The 21,958-nt window shown below is 44.9% G+C and overlaps 1 protein-coding gene across 1 annotated transcript in view; it reads right to left on the minus strand.

Annotated features, from left to right (window-relative positions):
* DOCK2 (dedicator of cytokinesis 2) overlaps nt 1–21,958 on the minus strand; it is a 522,773-nt gene that overhangs the window by 43,073 nt on the left and 457,742 nt on the right. Inside the window, exon 43 of the mRNA XM_075274736.1 lies at nt 16,734–16,818. Within this exon, the coding sequence (XP_075130837.1) occupies nt 16,734–16,818 (85 nt within the window). The remainder of the gene's footprint in view (nt 1–16,733; nt 16,819–21,958) is intronic.

Raw genomic sequence — 21,958 nt, forward strand, 5'->3', positions numbered from 1 at the left:
CTCTAATTTAAAAGAACAGCGCCGCCCAGGTTCGCGTCATTCTGAGCTTGCAATTCACCGAGGACGGAGGTTTCCGTCCAGCTAGCTAGGGCTTAGATTCTGGGTAGGCAGGGACAGGCTAGGATAGGAAGGAGAAGACAACCAACAGCTCTTATAAGAGCTAAATTCCAGGGAGAAGCTTGTCAGTGTAACGTGGCACTGACGGGCTCAATCGCCGCAACCCAGCTTTCCCAGGATCCTGAATGGAATACACTGTCAGTGTATTCCCGTATACCCGATATATACCCCGATACCCGTTCCAACGGTGTGCCCCCCCACCTTCACCCCAGAAATACCCTGCAAGTCCCCTAGCAATAGAATTGGGGCTATATACACCCACAATTTTTACTACTGGTATACAGTGCCATTGTCTGACTGGGAATTCAAAGAATATATTGGGGTTATAAATACCCTCATTTCTTGCTACTGCCATATAGTGCCAGTGTCTGACTGGGAATTCAAAGAATATATTGGGGTTACGTGCACCCACAATTTTTACTACTGGTATACAGTGCCATTGTCTGACTGGGAATTCAAAGAATATATTGGGAATACAAATACCCTCATTTCTTGCTACTGCCATATAGTGCCAGTGTCTGACTGGGAATTCAAAGAATATATTGGGGTTACGTGCACCCACAATTTTTACTACTGGTATACAGTGCCATTGTCTGACTGGGAATTCAAAGAATATATTGGGAATACAAATACCCTCATTTCTTGCTACTGCCATATAGTGCCAGTGTCTGACTGGGAATTCAAAGAATATATTGGGGTTACGTGCACCCACAATTTTTACTACTGGTATACAGTGCCATTGTCTGACTGGGAATTCAAAGAATATATTGGGAATACAAATACCCTCATTTCTTGCTACTGCCATATAGTGCCAGTTTCTGACTGGTAATTCAAAGAATATATTGTGGTTACGTGCACCCACAATTTTTACTACTGGTATACAGTGCCATTGTCTGACTGGGAATTCAAAGAATATATTGGGAATACAAATACCCTCATTTCTTGCTACTGCCATATAGTGCCAGTGTCTGACTGGGAATTCAAAGAATATATTGGGGTTACGTGCACCCACAATTTTTACTACTGGTATACAGTGCCATTGTCTGACTGGGAATTCAAAGAATATATTGGGAATACAAATACCCTCATTTCTTGCTACTGCCATATAGTGCCAGTTTCTGACTGGTAATTCAAAGAATATATTGGGGGTTACGTGCACCCACAATTTTTACTACTGGTATACAGTGCCATTGTCTGACTGGGAATTCAAAGAATATATTGGGAATACAAATACCCTCATTTCTTGCTACTGCCATATAGTGCCAGTGTCTGACTGGGAATTCAAAGAATATATTGGGGTTACGTGCACCCACAATTTTTACTACTGGTATACAGTGCCATTGTCTGACTGGGAATTCAAAGAATATATTGGGAATACAAATACCCTCATTTCTTGCTACTGCCATATAGTGCCAGTGTCTGACTGGGAATTCAAAGAATATATTGGGGTTACGTGCACCCACAATTTTTACTACTGGTATACAGTGCCATTGTCTGACTGGGAATTCAAAGAATATATTGGGAATACAAATACCCTCATTTCTTGCTACTGCCATATAGTGCCAGTTTCTGACTGGTAATTCAAAGAATATATTGTGGTTACGTGCACCCACAATTTTTACTACTGGTATACAGTGCCATTGTCTGACTGGGAATTCAAAGAATATATTGGGAATACAAATACCCTCATTTCTTGCTACTGCCATATAGTGCCAGTTTCTGACTGGTAATTCAAAGAATATATTGGGGTTACGTGCACCCACAATTTTTACTACTGGTATACAGTGCCATTGTCTGACTGGGAATTCAAAGAATATATTGGGAATACAAATACCCTCATTTCTTGCTACTGCCATATAGTGCCAGTGTCTGACTGGGAATTCAAAGAATATATTGGGGTTACGTGCACCCACAATTTTTACTACTGGTATACAGTGCCATTGTCTGACTGGGAATTCAAAGAATATATTGGGAATACAAATACCCTCATTTCTTGCTACTGCCATATAGTGCCAGTTTCTGACTGGTAATTCAAAGAATATATTGGGGTTACGTGCACCCACAATTTTTACTACTGGTATACAGTGCCATTGTCTGACTGGGAATTCAAAGAATATATTGGGAATACAAATACCCTCATTTCTTGCTACTGCCATATAGTGCCAGTGTCTGACTGGGAATTCAAAGAATATATTGGGGTTACGTGCACCCACAATTTTTACTACTGGTATACAGTGCCATTGTCTGACTGGGAATTCAAAGAATATATTGGGGTTATAAATACCCTCATTTCTTGCTACTGCCATATAGTGCCAGTTTCTGACTGGTAATTCAAAGAATATATTGTGGTTACGTGCACCCACAATTTTTACTACTGGTATACAGTGCCATTGTCTGACTGGGAATTCAAAGAATATATTGGGAATACAAATACCCTCATTTCTTGCTACTGCCATATAGTGCCAGTGTCTGACTGGGAATTCAAAGAATATATTGGGGTTATGTGCACCCACAATTTTTACTACTGGTATACAGTGCCATTGTCTGACTGGGAATTCAAAGAATATATTGGGAATACAAATACCCTCATTTCTTGCTACTGCCATATAGTGCCAGTTTCTGACTGGTAATTCAAAGAATATATTGGGGTTACGTGCACCCACAATTTTTACTACTGGTATACAGTGCCATTGTCTGACTGGGAATTCAAAGAATATATTGGGAATACAAATACCCTCATTTCTTGCTACTGCCATATAGTGCCAGTTTCTGACTGGTAATTCAAAGAATATATTGGGGTTACGTGCACCCACAATTTTTACTACTGGTATACAGTGCCATTGTCTGACTGGGAATTCAAAGAATATATTGGGAATACAAATACCCTCATTTCTTGCTACTGCCATATAGTGCCAGTGTCTGACTGGGAATTCAAAGAATATATTGGGGTTACGTGCACCCACAATTTTTACTACTGGTATACAGTGCCATTGTCTGACTGGGAATTCAAAGAATATATTGGGGTTATAAATACCCTCATTTCTTGCTACTGCCATATAGTGCCAGTTTCTGACTGGTAATTCAAAGAATATATTGGGGTTACGTGCACCCACAATTTTTACTACTGGTATACAGTGCCATTGTCTGACTGGGAATTCAAAGAATATATTGGGAATACAAATACCCTCATTTCTTGCTACTGCCATATAGTGCCAGTTTCTGACTGGTAATTCAAAGAATATATTGGGGTTACGTGCACCCACAATTTTTACTACTGGTATACAGTGCCATTGTCTGACTGGGAATTCAAAGAATATATTGGGAATACAAATACCCTCATTTCTTGCTACTGCCATATAGTGCCAGTTTCTGACTGGTAATTCAAAGAATATATTGGGGTTACGTGCACCCACAATTTTTACTACTGGTATACAGTGCCATTGTCTGACTGGGAATTCAAAGAATATATTGGGAATACAAATACCCTCATTTCTTGCTACTGCCATATAGTGCCAGTGTCTGACTGGGAATTCAAAGAATATATTGGGGTTACGTGCACCCACAATTTTTACTACTGGTATACAGTGCCATTGTCTGACTGGGAATTCAAAGAATATATTGGGAATACAAATACCCTCATTTCTTGCTACTGCCATATAGTGCCAGTGTCTGACTGGGAATTCAAAGAATATATTGGGGTTACGTGCACCCACAATTTTTACTACTGGTATACAGTGCCATTGTCTGACTGGGAATTCAAAGAATATATTGGGAATACAAATACCCTCATTTCTTGCTACTGCCATATAGTGCCAGTTTCTGACTGGTAATTCAAAGAATATATTGGGGTTACGTGCACCCACAATTTTTACTACTGGTATACAGTGCCAATTTCTAACTAGGAATTCAAAATGCGCAAGGCTCCCGGAAAGGGACGTGGACGAGGCCGTGGGCGAGGTCGGGGGAATGGTTCTGGGGAGCAAGGTAGCAGTGAAGCCACAGGGCGTCCCGTGCCTACTCCTGTGGGGCAGCAAGCATTGCGCCACTCCACAGTGCCAGGGTTGCTTGCCACATTAACTAAACTGCAGGGTACAAACCTTAGTAGGCCCGAGAACCAGGAACAGGTCTTGCAATGGCTGTCAGAGAACGCTTACAGCACATTGTCCAGCAGCCAGTCAGACTCTGCCTCCTCTCCTCCTATTACCCAACAGTCTTGTCCTCCTTCCTCCCAAAATTCCGAAGCTTTACAGAACAATAACCCAAACTGTCCCTGCTCCCCAGAGCTGTTCTCCGCTCCTTTCATTGTCCCTCAACCTGCCTCTCCACGTCACGATTCCACGAACCTAACAGAGGAGCATCTGTGTCCAGATGCTCAAACACTAGAGTCTCCTCCATCTCCGTTCGATTTGGTGGTGGATGACCAGCAACCCACCCTCATCGACGATGATGTGACGCAGTTGCCGTCAGGGCATCCAGTTGACCGGCGCATTGTGCGGGAGGAGGAGATGAGACAGGAGTTGGAAGAGGAAGTGGTGGATGATGAGGACACTGACCCGACCTGGACAGGGGGGATGTCAAGCGGGGAAAGTAGTGTGGATGTTGAGGCAGGTGCAGCACCAAAAAGGGTAGCTAGAGGCAGAGGCAGAGGAAAGCAGCTTAGGCGAAGCCAGGCCACACCCGGAATCTCCCAAGATGTTCCAGTTCGTACCCAGCCCCGAAAAACTCCCACCTCGAGGGCACGTTTCTCGAAGGTGTGGAGTTTTTTCAAGGAATGCGCAGAGGACAGATATAGTGTTGTCTGCACAATTTGCCTCTCGAAATTGATTAGGGGCTCTGAGAAGAGCAACCTGTCCACCACTTCAATGCGCCGTCATTTGGAATCCAAGCACTGGAATCAGTGGCAGGCAGCAACGGCAGGACAAAGGCCGCCTGCCGTTCACGCCACTGCCACTGCCTCTGCCACTGCCTCTGCCTCTGCCACTGCCACTGCTGACTGTGCTGGCGATGCACTTCAGAGGACGAGCCAGGACACCACTTCATCTGCCTCCGCCACTTTGTTGACTTCTACCTCATCCTCCCCTGGTCCTGTCTTATCTCCTTCTCCTGCACCATCAAAGGCACCATCAGGCGTTTCTTTACAACAACCCACCATCTCTCAGACATTGGAGCGGCGGCAGAAATACACTGCTAACCACCCACACGCGCAAGCCTTGAACGCCAACATCGCTAAACTGCTGGCCCAGGAGATGTTGGCGTTCCGGCTTGTTGAAACTCCCGCCTTCCTGGACCTGATGGCAACTGCGGCACCTCGCTATGCCGTCCCTAGCCGTCACTACTTCTCCCGGTGTGCCGTCCCCGCCTTGCACCAGCACGTGTCACTCAACATCAGGCGGGCCCTTAGTTCCGCGCTTTGCACAAAGGTCCACTTGACCACCGACGCGTGGACAAGTGCATGCGGACAGGGACGCTACATTTCACTGACGGCACACTGGGTGAATGTAGTTGAGGCTGGGACTGCTTCCCAAACTGGCCCGGTGTACCTCGTCTCCCCGCCTAACATTCCTGGCAGGGACACGAGTAGAACACCCCCCTCCTCCTCCTCCTCTACCGCCTCCTCCTCCGCCACCGCCTCCTCCTCCTCCTCCGCTGTTAGATTGACCCCAGCTACGAGTTGGAAACGTTGCAGCACTGGCGTTGGTAGACGTCAGCAGGCTGTGCTGAAGCTGATCAGCTTGGGGGACAGACAGCACACTGCCTCCGAGGTGAGGGATGCCCTCCTCGATGAGACGGCAATATGGTTTGAGCCGCTGCACCTGGGCCCAGGCATGGTCGTTTGTGATAACGGCCGGAACCTGGTAGCAGCTCTGGAGCTTGCCGGACTCCAACATGTTCCATGCCTGGCTCACGTCTTCAACCTAGTGGTGCAACGTTTCCTAAAGAGCTACCCCAATGTTCCAGAGCTACTGGTGAAAGTGCGGCGCATGTGCGCCCACTTTCGCAAGTCGACAGTAGCCGCTGCTAGCTTAAAATCTCTCCAGCAACGCCTGCATGTGCCACAACACCGGCTTTTGTGCGACGTCCCCACACGCTGGAACTCAAAGTTTCAGATGTTGAATAGAGTGGTTGAGCAGCAGAGACCTTTGATGGAATACCAGCTACAAAACCCTAGGGTGCCACAAAGTCAGCTGCCTCAGTTTCACATCCATGAGTGGCCATGGATGAGAGACCTTTGTGACATCCTACGGGTCTTTGAGGAGTCCACAAGGAGGGTGAGCTCTGAGGATGCGATGGTGAGCCTTACAATCCCGCTCTTGTGTGTTCTGAGAGAATCCCTGATTGACATCAGGGATAACTCAGATCACACAGAGGAGTTAGGGATAGCATCCGATCCGTCACAGCTGGAGAGTAGGTCCACACATCTGTCCGCTTCACTGCGTTTAATGGAGGAGGAGGAGGAGGAGGAGGAAGAAGAGTTGTCCGATGATGTGATGGTGATACAGGAGGCTTCCGGGCAACTTCGAATCGTCCCATTGTTGCAGCGCGGATGGGTAGACATGGAGGATGAGGAGGAAATGGAGATTGAACTTTCCGGTGGGGCCAGAGGAGTCATGCCAACTAACACTGTGGCAGACATGGCTGAGTTCATGTTGGGGTGCTTTACAACCGACAAGCGTATTGTCAAAATCATGGAGGACAACCAGTACTGGATCTTTGCTATCCTTGACCCCCGGTATAAAAACAACATCTCGTCTTTTATTCCGGTAGAGGGGAGGGCCAATCGCATCAATGCTTGCCACAGGCAATTGGTGCAGAATATGATGGAGATGTTTCCAGCATGTGACGTTGGCGGCAGGGAGGGCAGTTCCTCCAGTAGGCAACCAAGTTCTCACCGGTCCACACAAACGAGGGGCACACTGTCTAAGGTCTGGGACACCTTGATGGCACCCCCTCGCCAAAGTGCCGCCACGGAGGGTCCTAGTGTCACCAGGCGTGAGAAGTATAGGCGCATGTTGCGGGAATACCTTTCCGACCACAGCCCTGTCCTCTCCGACCCCTCTGCGCCCTACACGTATTGGGTGTCGAAGTTGGACCTGTGGCTTGAACTTGCCCTATATGCCTTGGAGGTGCTGTCCTGTCCTGCCGCCAGCGTCCTATCTGAGAGGGTGTTCAGTGCAGCCGGTGGCATCATCACTGACAAGCGCACCCGTCTGTCAGCTGAGAGTGCCGACCGGCTCACTTTGATAAAAATGAACCACCACTGGATAGAGCCTTCATTTTTGTGCCCACCTGTGTAAAGCACCCCAACATGAAACTCCATGTCTGTACTCAACCTCTCCAATTCCTCCGCATCCTCATACTCATCCACCATAAGCGTTGCACAATTCTGCTAATACTAGGCTCCCTCCAACATGATTTCCCCCAACTCTGCTGGTTAGAGGCTCCCTCCTCCCTGATTTCCACCAACTCTGCTGGTTAGAGGCTCCCTCCACCCTGCTTTCCCACAACTCTGCTGGTTAGAGGCTCCCTCCACCATGAATTTGCCCAAACTGGGCTGGTTAGAGGCTCCCTCCACCATGAATTGGTCCAAACTGGGGTTTTTAGAGGCTCCCTCCACCATGAATTTGCCAAAACTGGGCTGTTTAGAGGCTCCCTCCACCATGAATTGGTCCAAATTGGGGTTTTTAGAGGCTCCCTCCACCATGAATTTGCCCAAACTGGGCTGGTTAGAGGCTCCCTCCACCATGAATTGGTCCAAACTGGGCTGGTTAGAGGCTCCCTCCACCATGAATTGGTCCAAATTGGGGTTTTTAGAGGCTCCCTCCACCATGAATTGGTCCAAACTGGGCTGTTTAGAGGCTCCCTCCACCATGAATTGGTCCAAACTGGGGTTTTTAGAGGCTCCCTCCACCATGAATTGGTCCAAACTGGGTTGGTTAGAGGCTCCCTCCACCATGAATTGGTCCAAACTGGGTTTTTTAGAGGCTCCCTCCACCATGAATTGGTCCAAACTGGGTTTTTTAGAGGCTCCCTCCACCATGAATTGGTCCAAACTGGGGTTTTTAGAGGCTCCCTCCACCATGAATTGGTCCAAACTGGGGTTTTTAGAGGCTCCCTCCACCATGAATTTGCCCAAACTGGGCTGTTTAGAGGCTCCCTCCACCATGAATTTGCCCAAACTGGGCTGTTTAGAGGCTCCCTCCACCATGAATTTGCCCAAACTGGGCTGGTTAGAGGCTCCCTCCACCATGAATTGGTCCAAACTGGGGTTTTTAGAGGCTCCCTCCACCATGAATTGGTCCAAACTTGGCTGTTTAGAGGCTCCCTCCACCATGAATTGGTCCAAACTGGGCTGGTTAGAGGCTCCCTCCACCATGAATTGGTCCAAACTGGGTTTTTTAGAGGCTCCCTCCACCATGAATTTGCCCAAACTGGGCTGGTTAGAGGCTCCCTCCACCATGAATTGGTCCAAACTGGGTTTTTTAGAGGCTCCCTCCACCATGAATTTGCCCACACTGGGCTGGTTAGAGGCTCCCTCCACCATGAATTTGCCCAAACTGGGCTGGTTAGAGGCTCCCTCCACCATGAATTGGTCCAAACTGGGTTTTTTAGAGGCTCCCTCCACCATGAATTGGTCCAAACTGGGTTTTTTAGAGGCTCCCTCCACCATTAATTGGTCCAAACTGGGCTGGTTAGAGGCTCCCTCCACCATGAATTGGTCCAAACTGGGGTTTTTAGAGGCTCCCTCCACCATGAATTGGTCCAAACTGGGCTGGTTAGAGGCTCCCTCCACCATGAATTGGTCCAAACTGGGTTTTTTAGAGGCTCCCTCCACCATGAATTTGCCCAAACTGGGCTGTTTAGAGGCTCCCTCCACCATGAATTTGCCCAAACTGGGCTGGTTAGAGGCTCCCTCCACCATGAATTGGTCCAAACTGGGTTTTTTAGAGGCTCCCTCCACCATGAATTTGCCCAAACTGGGCTGGTTAGAGGCTCCCTCCACCATGAATTGGTCCAAACTGGGTTTTTTAGAGGCTCCCTCCACCATGAATTTGCCCAAACTGGGCTGGTTAGAGGCTCCCTCCACCATGAATTGGTCCAAACTGGGTTTTTTAGAGGCTCCCTCCACCATGAATTTGCCCAAACTGGGCTGGTTAGAGGCTCCCTCCACCATGAATTGGTCCAAACTGGGTTTTTTAGAGGCTCCCTCCACCATGAATTTGCCCACACTGGGCTGGTTAGAGGCTCCCTCCACCATGAATTGGTCCAAACTGGGGTTTTTAGAGGCTCCCTCCACCATGAATTTGCCCAAACTGGGGTGTTTAGAGGCTCCCTCCACCATGAATTTGCCCAAACTCTGCTGGTTAGAGGCTCAATCCACCCTGATTTTCAAAACAAATGTTGGTGCCAACCTCAACTTACTACAAGGGCCAAATTCACTGCTGGTGACAAGCTCTCCTCACTGCAAGTGCCAAATACACATGTTTCAAGGTGTTTTCCTACTGTCAGAGATGTGGTATTGAGTGTGTAAAGTGTGTAGTTGTTAGGCTGTGATGTTGGGGTAATAGAGGGTCTTTGGTGTGTTAGATGCCCCCAGACATGCTTCCCCTGCTGTCCCAGTGTCATTCCAGAGGTGTTGGCATCATTTCCTGGGGTGTCATAGTGGACTTGGTGACCCTCCAGACACGGATTTGGGTTTCCCCCTTAACGAGTATCTGTTCCCCATAGACTATAATGGGGTTCGAAACCCATTCGAACACACGAACATTGAGCGGCTGTTCGAATCGAATTTCGAACCTCGAACATTTTAGTGTTCGCTCATCTCTAATAAACAACTGAAAGTCATATAATGTAATCTCTAAGCTCCTCACATTACGGCCTCCACTACATAAGGACCATGTGCTAAAGGCTTTCATCTATGAGCCGTACTTGATCTAAAAAGCTATTTGATTCCATTGATCCTGAACACAGCCATCCACTAATGATTACTATTGACAGCCTAATGACTTTCCACTACATAAGCTAACCATAAAGCACAGCACGGCCTTTACAATAATATTCCTAGTGAATTAAGTCATCCAAATGCCATAAACAGAATTGTAGCACAAACCGCATATCGGAAAAGTACAACTTGTTAGCTGTCCAAGGCAGACTTGTTATTTGCTACTGCATTCGTCATTTGACAGCTGTAGCTTGTTTGTATTTTATACCTTTCCATATGCTGAGCAGTTGTCAGCCATCAGGCAAAAGGAGATACTGGATTTTACCCTTAGTATACCATAAATAGCTTTGGTATCCTTCTTTTGATCAATATCTTAATATTATTGAACTTTATGGCTTGTCCTCTTCGGTGTAATGTAGGACTATAGTGATTCTCAGGGTGCGGACTGCAACAGAGTTGTCACTTATACCTTGCAGTGTTTAAAAAGAAGGATGCAAGCTATACGGAGTATACAGAAAGGATATTGGCACGTGGGGAATGTGGTTTTGATACCCTCCACCCATCATAAAAGAAATAGGAAAGGTAGTATCATGTCCACGCCAGTACTAACCACAAAAATACAAGGCCAGAATCAGCCTCAGTACAAAATATGTCCTCAATGTACCCAGATTAAAAACTGCCCCCATTTTATTAGGTGGGAACTGTGTGGTAGGGGCATAGCTGGTGAGTTAACTGGGACACATGCCCCAGATGTGGGTTGTCAAGGATGGCACCAACAGCCACGTTTATGTATTTAGATACAGAGTAAGGTCGGGGGCCCACAGGTCGGATACGCTGTGATTTGCCCATGGCGAAAATGTTGGGGGAAAAATCATGGTGTTTTACGGTACAGGCTAAGTGGATGGGATTCTAGCAATTGCTATGCCCACTTTGCGGTAAAAACCGCCGTGCAGACATGCTGCGATTTCCAAGACTGGCGCATTTTGGAAATCTCTTAATCTCAATTATGCCTACGGAGATGCCAGCAGTTTCCCCATAGGTATAATTGCAACAGAAAGTCTGTGGAGGAAAGCTTTGCGAACTGTTTAAAGCACTGCGATGCGTTCCCATTGTGGTTTTTCCTGCAGCGCTTTATTGCTGCAGAACGTCCTGTGGGGCCTTAGATTTACGGTAATGAACTGAGCCCACTCCCTGGGTGAAGAAAAGCTTAGCTACAGTTCTGCTGTGTGGGACCTGGGGGGACGTCAGGCCTCTGGCCCATGCTCCCCTTGCAACGTGGCTACCCACCGCTCTGTGTGACCACAGATTGCACATAGCTAAGCTCAAACTACCCCTTTAAGTTCTTATCTGTTGGTTAGAGCAGGGGTAGGGAACGTACGGCTCTCCAGCTGTTGCAAAACTACAACTCCCAGCATGCATACTTGCTCTGCTGTTCTTGGAACTCCCATGGAAGTGAATGGAGCATGTTGCGAGTTGTAGTTTCACAGCAGCTGGAGAGCCGAAGGTTCCCTATCCCTGGGTTAGAGCAAACTACATAAAGAAACATTGAATTTGTTTTTCACTTTTATGGATTTTGCAAAATGTAAACAATTTTAAAAGGTAAAGTAACGGAATTGGGCGCATAAATTCCCTATGAATTCTTATCAATTCCACATGAATCTCAGGAAAAAATCTCTGTATACTTCCATACAAATTAGTAATACATTTTCTAGCCAGCGGAGGAAGAAAATTTATGGCTCTCCCTAATGAATAGCCTTGACTAGGTGCGCATACATACATCACCCCACTGAATGTACTTTTTGCTTTTATATTAAAGATTGGAATAAAGCAAAGTTTCACTGTATTTATCAGCAAGTGCGGCAAGTATTCTTCTGCTGAAACCTTGGTTACACATTTAAACTTTATCTTGCTGATACTATCATGTTGTAAGAATCAGTTCACTTTCCATATATTAATACATGAAAAGCAAAAGACTTCATTTTATGCAGCAGTTATAAATGTATTCAGTAGGTGTAAATGACCTAGAAATTGTTTAAGCGACAGCCTCCATGTTCATAAGTCGTAAAGGTTTTTTGTTTTTTTAAATTTGGTTTATTTGTCTAATCCAATTTATGCTTTAATCTCCATACACATAGTGGATACAGGCTGTATAGCACTGTGGCTACCACCTATATAGGAGACTAATATATATATATATATATATATATATATATATATATATATATATATATCTTGAAAAGAACACTGTTTCTACTGTGAAACATGGATGAGGCTCTGTTATGTTCTGGGGCTGCTTTGCTGCATCTGGCACAGGGTGTCTTGAATCTGTGCAGAGTACAATGAAATCTCAAGACTATCAAGGGATTCTAGAGAGAAATGTGCTGCCCAGTGTCAGAAAGATTGGTCTCAGTCGAAGGTCATGGGTTTTGCAACAGGATAATGACCCAAAACACACAGCTAAAAAACACACAAGAATGGCTAAGAGGAAAACATTGGACTATTCTGAAGTGACCTTCTATGAGTCCTGACCTAAATCCTATTGAGCATCTTTGGAAGGAGCTGAAAAATGTCATAAGGAAAAGGCAGCCTTCATATCCGAGACAACTGGAGCAGTTTGCTCATGAGGAGGGGCCAAAATACCTACTGAGAGGTGCAGAAGTCTCATTGACAGATACAGGAATCGTACGATCGCAGTGATTGCCTCAAAAGGTTGTGCAACAAAATATTACATTACTAAACTATCATTTCTGCCCAGGCCTGTTTCATGAGTTTTATTTAAAAAAAAAAAAAAAAAAAATTCTGTTGAAGTGAAACGCAATGTCTGACTTTCATTTGTTCATTTTCATAGAATTTTTATATATTATTATTTTTGTCAGATTCAAGTTATTTCTGTGACCATTGTGGGTTTTTCTTTCATTAAACCAGGGAGTATCAACAATTTTGTCCGTGTGTGTACCCCCATGCCTAAATTACATATAAAAATAAATAAAAATAAACATGTCTGGTAAACCTACCCAAAACTACAAAAATAGAAAAAATATTTATCTCATACGTAAACACTAGAGATGAGCGAACACTAAAATGTTCGAGGTTCGAAATTCGATTCGAACAGCCGCTCACTGTTCGAGTGTTCGAATGGGTTTCGAACCCCATTATAGTCTATGGGGAACATATACTCGTTAAGGGGGAAACCCAAATCCGTGTCTGGAGGGTCACCAAGTCCACTATGACACCCCAGGAAATGATACCAACACCCTGGAATGACACTGGGACAGCAGGGGAAGCATGTCTGGGGGCATAAAAGTCACTTAATTTCATGGAAATCCCTGTCAGTTTGCGATTTTTGCAAGCTAACTTTTCCCCATAGAAATGCATTGGCCAGTGCTGATTGGCCAGAGTACGGAACTCGACCAATCAGCGCTGGCTCTGCTGGAGGAGGTGGAGTCTAAGATCGCTCCACACCAGTCTCCATTCAGGTCCGACCTTAGACTCCGCCTCCTCCGGCAGAGCCAGCGCTGATTGGCCGAAGGCTGGCCAATGCATTCCTATGCGAATGCAGAGACTTAGCAGTGCTGAGCCAGTTCTGCTCAACTACACATCTGATGCACACTCGGCACTGCTACATCAGATGTAGCAATCTGATGTAGCAGAGCCGAGGGTGCACTAGAACCCCTGTGCAAACTCAGTTCACGCTAATAGAATGCATTGGCCAGCGCTGATTGGCCAATGCATTCTATTAGCCCGATGAAGTAGAGCTGAATGTGTGTGCTAAGCACACACATTCAGCTCTACTTCATCGGGCTAATAGAATGCATTGGCCAGCGCTGATTGGCCAGAGTACGGAACTCGACCAATCAGCGCTGGCTCTGCTGGAGGAGGCGGAGTCTAAGATCGCTCCATACCAGTCTCCATTCTGGTCCGACCTTAGACTCCGCCTCCTCCAGCAGAGCCAGCGCTGATTGGCCGAATTCCGTACTCTGGCCAATCAGTGCTGGCCAATGCATTCTATTGGCGTGATGAAGCAGTGCTGAATGTGTGTGTTTGGCTCAACTACACCGGTGGAGTAGTTGAGCTAAGCACACAGATTCAGCTCTGCTTCAATCAGCGCTGGCCAATGCATTCTATTAGCTTGATGAAGCAGAGTGTGCACAAGGGTTCAAGCGCACCCTTGGCTCTGATGTAGCAGAGCCGAGGCTGCACAAGGGTTCAAGCGCACCCTCGGCTCTGATGTAGCAGAGCCGAGGGTGCACTTGAACCCTTGTGCACCCTCGGTGTACTCCACCGGCATAGTTGAGCTAAACACACACATTCAGCACTGCTTCATCACGCCAATAGAATGCACTGGCCAGCGCTGATTGGCCAGAGTATGGAATTCGGCCAATCAGCGCTGGCTCTGCTGGAGGAGGCGGAGTCTAAGATCGCTCCACACCAGTCTCCATTCTGGTCCGACCTTAGACTCCGCCTCCTCCAGCCGAGCCAGCGCTGATTGGCCGAATTCCGTACTCTGGCCAATCAGCACTGGCTAATGCATTGTATTGGCGTGATGAAGCAGTGCTGAATGTATGTGTTTAGCTCAACTACACCGGTGGAGTAGTTGAGCTAAGCACACAGATTCAGCTCTGCTTTAATCAGCGCTGGCCAATGCATTCTATTAGCTTGATGAAGCAGAGTGTGCACAAGGGTTCAAGTGCACCCTCGGCTCTGATGTAGCAGAGCCGAGGCTGCACAAGGGTTCAAGCGCACCCTCGGCTCTGATGTAGCAGAGCCGAGGCTGCACAAGGGTTCAAGCGCACCCTCGGCTCTGATGTAGCAGAGCCGAGGCTGCACAAGGGTTCATGCGCACCCTCGGCTCTGATGTAGCAGAGCCGAGGGTGCACAAGGGTTCAAGTGCACCCTCGGCTCTGATGTAGCAGAGCCGAGGGTGCGCTTGAACCCTTGTGCAGCCTCGGCTCTGCTACATCAGAGCCGAGGGTGCGCTTGAACCCTTGTGCACACTCTGCTTCATCAAGCTAATAGATTCAGCTCTGCTTTAATCAGCGCTGGCCAATGCATTCTATTAGCTTGATGAAGCAGAGTGTGCACAAGGGTTCAAGCGCACCCTCGGCTCTGATGTAGCAGAGCCGAGGGTGCACAAGGGTTCAAGTGCACCCTCGGCTCTGCTACATCAGAGCCGAGGGTGCGCTTGAACCCTTGTGCAGCCTCGGCTCTGCTACATCAGAGCCGAGGGTGCGCTTGAACCCTTGTGCACACTCTGCTTCATCAAGCTAATAGAATGCATTGGCCAGCGCTGATTGAAGCAGAGCTGAATCTGTGTGCTTAGCTCAACTACTCTACCAGTGTAGTTGAGCTAAACACACACATTCAGCACTGCTTCATCACGCCAATAGAATGCATTGGCCAGCACTGATTGGCCAGAGTACGGAATTCGGCCAATCAGCGCTGGCTCTGCTGGAGGAGGCGGAGTCTAAGGTCGGACCAGAATGGAGACTGGTGTGGAGCGATCTTAGACTCCACCTCCTCCAGCAGAGCCAGCGCTGATTGGCCAAAGTACGGGATTCGGCCAATCAGCGCTGGCCAATGCATGCCTATGGGAAAAAGTTTATCTCACAAAAATCACAATTACACACCCGATAGAGCCCCAAAAAGTTATTTTTAATAACATTCCCCCCTAAATAAAGGTTATCCCTAGCTATCCCTGCCTGTACAGCTATCCCTGTCTCATAGTCACAAAGTTCACATTCTCATATGACCCGGATTTGAAATCCACTATTCGTCTAAAATGGAGGTCACCTGATTTCGGCAGCCAATGACTTTTTCCAATTTTTTTCAATGCCCCCGGTGTCGTAGTTCCTGTCCCACCTCCCCTGCGCTGTTATTGGTGCAAAAAAGGCGCCAGGGAAGGTGGGAGGGGAATCGAATTTTGGCGCACTTTACCACGCGGTGTTCGATTCAATTCGAACATGGCGAACACCCTGATATCCGATCGAACATGTGTTCGATAGAACACTGTTCGCTCATCTCTAGTAAACACCATAGTGAATAAAAAAAAAAAAAAAAAAAATCACTTGTACAACTCCATAGAACTAAATATTAAAAGTTATGGTTTCCACAATATGCAAAATGTGAAAACTTTTTTACATTTTTTTTTAACCTTTTAAATCATGAAAAAAATGGTAGCATTAGAAATAAGAATTAGAAATTTGCTATTGCCATGATCGTGCTGACAGAATATATGAAAGAAGTCATTTGTACCACACAGTGAATGCTGTCTATTCCACAACGCCATTATTAACTACAATTTGGTCCACAAAAAATAAGCCCTCATAGGAATGGAAAACTAAAGTTTTGGAATACCAAAAGGAATAAACAAAAGTGCGCATGAAAATTGGCCTTTAAGGGGTTAAGGATCATTTTTGTCTAAAATTTCCGTTCCTGTTCCGTGTTAACTTGTGTTGTTGTTCTGGTGAGCTCTGAAAATGACTGACCCCAATTAAACTATGTAGATGGGCGAATATAATATATGACATTTCGGCAATTAATGCTCGCACATTACTAAAGTGATTTATTGTTCCTGGTTTCATCATGTAACCTTCATCCAGAATAAAAGCAACAGTTATGGAATAATGGCCTTTTTAGTACTACAAACACATAAAATATCCCAAATGGGTGTACTTACAGCAAACTCGTTCTCGGGATCAATGGAGCCCTTCCGCACAGGTCTTGAATAGTGGAATCTCTGCACATAATTTGACTTGTAAAAGCTAAAAAGATATCAAGGACAATCAGCCAAAATGAACATCACTGTATAATCTCCAAAGCAATATCACATTCTCCATGAACGCTTTAATGAGTCGCGTCCATAAATCCGCACTTATACATACTCAACTTATACTGTTACAGGCAAAATGTATGCAAATTAATTGAAAGTGTCCACCTGGAAAGCGTGTACAATAGATTAAGTAATAAGAATATTGCCGACACTTATTTTTCATACTTTTTTTTTAAAATTTAGCCTATATCATTTTTTTCAGCTAGCCGTAAAATACAAAATTACAATTTTATAGCCTTGTGTTCGGAGCTTTGTTCAAGTTAAGTGCACCGCTATAGAAAATCAATTAGCATATTCTCCCAACTAGGTCCGGTGTTGTTTTAATTGTTTCTAGAAGGAATGTTTAGGAGAAAGGTTGCCTTCTATTACTGTAGTTTCTATAATGGTGAGACGTGAACTTGGGTTGTAATATTGAAAAGGTAAATAAAGATGCATCCTCAATGGTCTATTAGGAGGACCTCCTCAAGGGTCTATTAGGAGGACCTACTCAATGGTTTATTAGGAGGAACTTCTCAATGGTCTATTAGGATGAACTCCTCAATGGCCTATTAGGAGGAAATTCTCAATGGCCTATGAGGAGGACCTTCTCAATGGCCTATTAGGAGGAAATCCTCAATGGTCTATTAGGATAAACTTCTCAATGGCCTGTTAGGAGGAGCTCTTCAATGGTCTATTACAGGGATAGGGAACCTTCGGCTCTCCAGCTGCTGTGAAACTACAACTCCCAGCATGCTCCATTCACTTCCATGGGCGATCCAAGAACAGCAGAGCAAGTATGCATGCTGGGAGTTGTAGTTTTGCAACAGCTGGAGAGCCGTACGTTCCCTACCCCTGGTCTATTAGGATGACCTCCTCAATGGCCTATTAGGATGACCTCCTCAATGGTCTATTAGGAGGAGCTCTTCAATGGTCTATTAGGATGACTTCCTCAATGGTCTATTAGGATGACCTCCTCAATAACAGAAACAGCCCCGACTTCTATGTCCATAAACTAAGAAATAGTACAGATTTATGCATGATGTGCCTACACACATACTGTGAAAATGTTTTAGGCAAGAGTGGAAAAAATGCAATGTAAGAAAGCTTTAAAAAATAATTTATTAACAAAATAAATGAATAAAAGAAGAATCTGAATCCCATCAGTGACCACCTTTTGGAGGAGGAGTCCAAGAAGTGATGATATGGCCCCCACAGAACCCCCCTGACTGCAACTTTGTCAAGTCTGTCTGGCATTAAATGAAGAGGCAGAAGGATTTGGCCAAGCCTACATCCACCAAAGATCTGTGGATCGGTTTGGAAAAATCTTTATGTCAATTTCCTTCAGAAAGTGCATTGTAAACCACATTGCGGTTCATTACTTCAGTTTAAAGCTATGGCCCCATGTTCCGATGTTCTGAACTTCAGCTAAACAACATGTTAAATCCATTGCATTTTTCGGCAACATTTTTCATTATGTTTTTAATTCATTTTTCTTTACAATTTTTCTTCCCTTATTAAATCTATAGTGATTACGTGTTTCCTTCCTTACATGGTACTGTACATCTGCCAAACCTGGTTTTGCTGATTTTTGAATGTCTTGCCTACAATGATACATGGAATAATACTGTTGAATTTATAGGTAACATGTTATAAAACAGGAGATGGAGTGGAGCAGACTGATATATTGTCTGGTTGGACAAGATTCAGTAGAAGATGTCATTTCTCCTGCTGCCTTATGTTAAGAAGTCAAAGAGGCAGCGCTATGAGCGACTGACAGCTTTCCCTATGACTGTGCGCACAGAGATGACAGTCTATCAATGATGGGATCACCTTCTTTACTTCATAGCATAGAAAGAGCAAAAATATTAATTTATTAATGGTTAATCTGCTCAGCTTCTCCAGATCAAGACCATACAGCCCCCAGATTGCACTGCATTTTCTATGTGACAGGTTCTCTTTTAAGTCTATAGGATTGTGCTGACTCTCCCCCAAAACATAAAGTTTTGGGAAAGAATGATGGGGCTAACTTTCACTAGTGATGTCCTTTAACATGTGGATGGTGCCTGGACATATAAAGTTATCCTGAAATGGCATCATATCATGTGGGGTAATGTGGGAGCGGGGACAGAGGAGGGTTAAATTTTGGGGATTCTAATTATAGTATGGAAGGGTTTACATTAGAAATTGTGATAGGCCTGTCTGAAAAGATGCGTCTTTAGTTTGCATTTGAAACTGTAGAAATTGGGAGTTAATCTGATTGTCCGGGGTAGAGCATTCCAGAGAAGTGGTGCGGCTCGGGAGAAGTCTTGTATACGAGCGTGGGAGGTTCTGATAATAGAGGATGTAAGTGTTAGGTCATTGAGTGAACGGAGAGCACGGGTTGGGCGGTAGACAGAGATGAGGGAGGAAATGTAGGGAGGTGCGGCATTATGGAGAGCCTTGTGGATGAGGGTGATAACTTTATATTTTATTCTATATTGAATAGGCAGCCAATGTAGTGACTGGCACAGACCAGAGGCCTCGCTGTAGCGTCTAGCCTGGTAGATTAGCCTGGCCGCTGCATTCAGAATAGATTGTAGAGGGGAGAGTTTAGTAAGGGGAAAACCAATTAGTAAGGAGTTACAGTAGTCAAGGCGAGAATGAATCAGAGAGACAATAAGTGTCTTTAATGTATCTCTGGTAAGGAAAGGGTGTATTCTGGAGATGTTTTTGAGGTGGAGGTGACATGAACGTGCGAGTGATTCAATATGAGGGGTGAAGGAAAGGTCTGCGTCAAACATGACCCCGAGGCAATGGGCATACTGTCTAGGAGTTATAGTAAGGCCTGAGACTGCAATGGATATATCAGGGACAGATCTATTAGATGGTGGAAACAGTAGTAGTTCAGTCTTAGAGACATTTAGTTTCAGATAGAGTGAGGACATGATATTAGAGACAGCAGAAAGACAGTCACTGGTGCTCTGTATGAGTGCAGGGGTGATGTCCCGGGAAGATGTGTATAATTGGGTGTCATCAGCATAAAGATGGTACTGGAAGCCAAATCTGGTGATGGTTTGTTCAGTGGGGGCTGTGTAGAGAGAAAAGAGCAGGGGGCCTAGGACCAAGCCCTGAGGAACCCCAACAGCAAGGGAAAGAGGGGAGGAAACAGAGCCCGCAAATGATACACTGAAAGTGCGGTCTGAGAGATAAGAGGAGAACCAGGAGAGCGCAGTGTCATTGAGGCCAACTGAGCGGAGCATAGTGAGGAGTAGTTGATGGTCAACAGTGTCAAAAGCTGCAGAGAAGTCCAGAAGAATAAGAAGAGAGAAGTCATATATATATATATATAAATATATATATATATATATATATATATATACAGTCCTATGAAAAAGTTTGGGCACCCCTATTAATCTTAATCATTTTTAGTTCTAAATATTTTGGTATCTGCAACAGCCATTTCAGTTTGATATATCTAATAACTGATGGACACAGTAATATTTCAGGATTGAAATGAGGTTTATTGTACTAACAGAAAATGTGCAATATGCATTAAACCAAAATTTGACCGGTGCAAAAGTATGGGCACCTCAACAGAAAAGTGACATTAATATTTAGTAGATCCTCCTTTTGCAAAGATAACAGCCTCTAGTCGCTTCCTGTAGCTTTTAATCAGTTCCTGGATCCTGGATAAAGGTATTTTGGACAAACAATTCAAGTTCAGTTAAGTTAGATGGTCACCGAGAATGGACAGCCCGCTTCAAATCATCCCACAGATGTTCAATGATATTCAGGTCTGGGGACTGGGATGGCCATTCCAGAACATTGTAATTGTTCCTCTGCATGAATGCCTGAGGATTTGGAGCGGTGTTTTGGATCATTGTCTTGCTGAAATATCCATCCCCGTCGTAACTTCAACTTCGTCACTGATTCTTGAACATTATTCTCAAGAATCTGCTGATACTGAGTGGAATCCATGCGACCCTCAACTTTAACAAGATTCCCGATGCCGGCATTGGCCACACAGCCCCAAAGCATGATGGAACCTCCACCAAATTTTACAGTGGGTAGCAAGTGTTTTTCTTGGAATGCTGTTTCTTTTTGGACGCCATGCATAACGCCTTTTTTTATAACCAAACAACTCAATCTTTGTTTCCAAAATGAAGTTGGCTTCTCCAAATGTGCTTTTGCATACCTCAGGCAACTCTATTTGTGGCGTACGTGCAGAAACGGCTTCTTTCTCATCACTCTCCCATACAGCTTCTCCTTGTGCAAAGTGCGCTGTATTGCTGACTGATGCACAGTGACACCATCTGCAGCAAGATGATGCTGCAGCTCTTTGGAGGTGGTCTGTGGATTGTCCTTGACTGTTCTCACCATTCTTCTTCTCTGCCTTTCTGATATTTTTCTTGGCCTGCCACTTCTGGGCTTAATAAGAACTGTCCCTGTGGTCTTCCATTTCCTTACTATGTTCCTCACAGTGGAAACTGACAGGTTAAATCTGAGACAACGTTTTGTATCCTTCCCCTGAACAACTATGTTGAACAATCTTTGTTTTCAGATGATTTGAGAGCGGGCTGTCCATGTTCGGCGACCATCAAACTTAACTGAACTTGAATTGTTTTGTAGAAAGAAATGGTCCAAAATCCCTTCATCCAGGATCCAGGAACTGATTAAAAGCTACAGGAAGCAACTAGAGGCTGTTATCTTTGCAAAAGGAGGATCTACTAAATATTAATGTCACTTTTCTGTTGAGGTGCCCATATTTTTGCACCGGTCAAATTTTGGTTTAATGCATATTGCGCATTTTCTGTTAGTACAATAAACCTCATTTCAATCCTGAAATATTACTGTGTCCATCAGTTATTAGATATATCAAACTGAAATGGCTGTTGCAAACACCAAAATATTTAGAACTAAAAATGATTAAAATTAATAGGGGTGCCCAAACTTTTTCATAGGACTGTATAATATATATATATACACACACACACTATATATATATATATATATATATATATATATATATATATATATGAAAAGATTTTATATATATATGAAAAGATTTTACAGAATTTTGAGGGCACTTTTTCAATCCCCTTTATATTATTTTC

The sequence above is a fragment of the Leptodactylus fuscus genome, chromosome 5 (genome assembly GCF_031893055.1).
Source record: "Leptodactylus fuscus isolate aLepFus1 chromosome 5, aLepFus1.hap2, whole genome shotgun sequence".
Classification (NCBI taxonomy): domain Eukaryota; kingdom Metazoa; phylum Chordata; class Amphibia; order Anura; family Leptodactylidae; genus Leptodactylus; species Leptodactylus fuscus.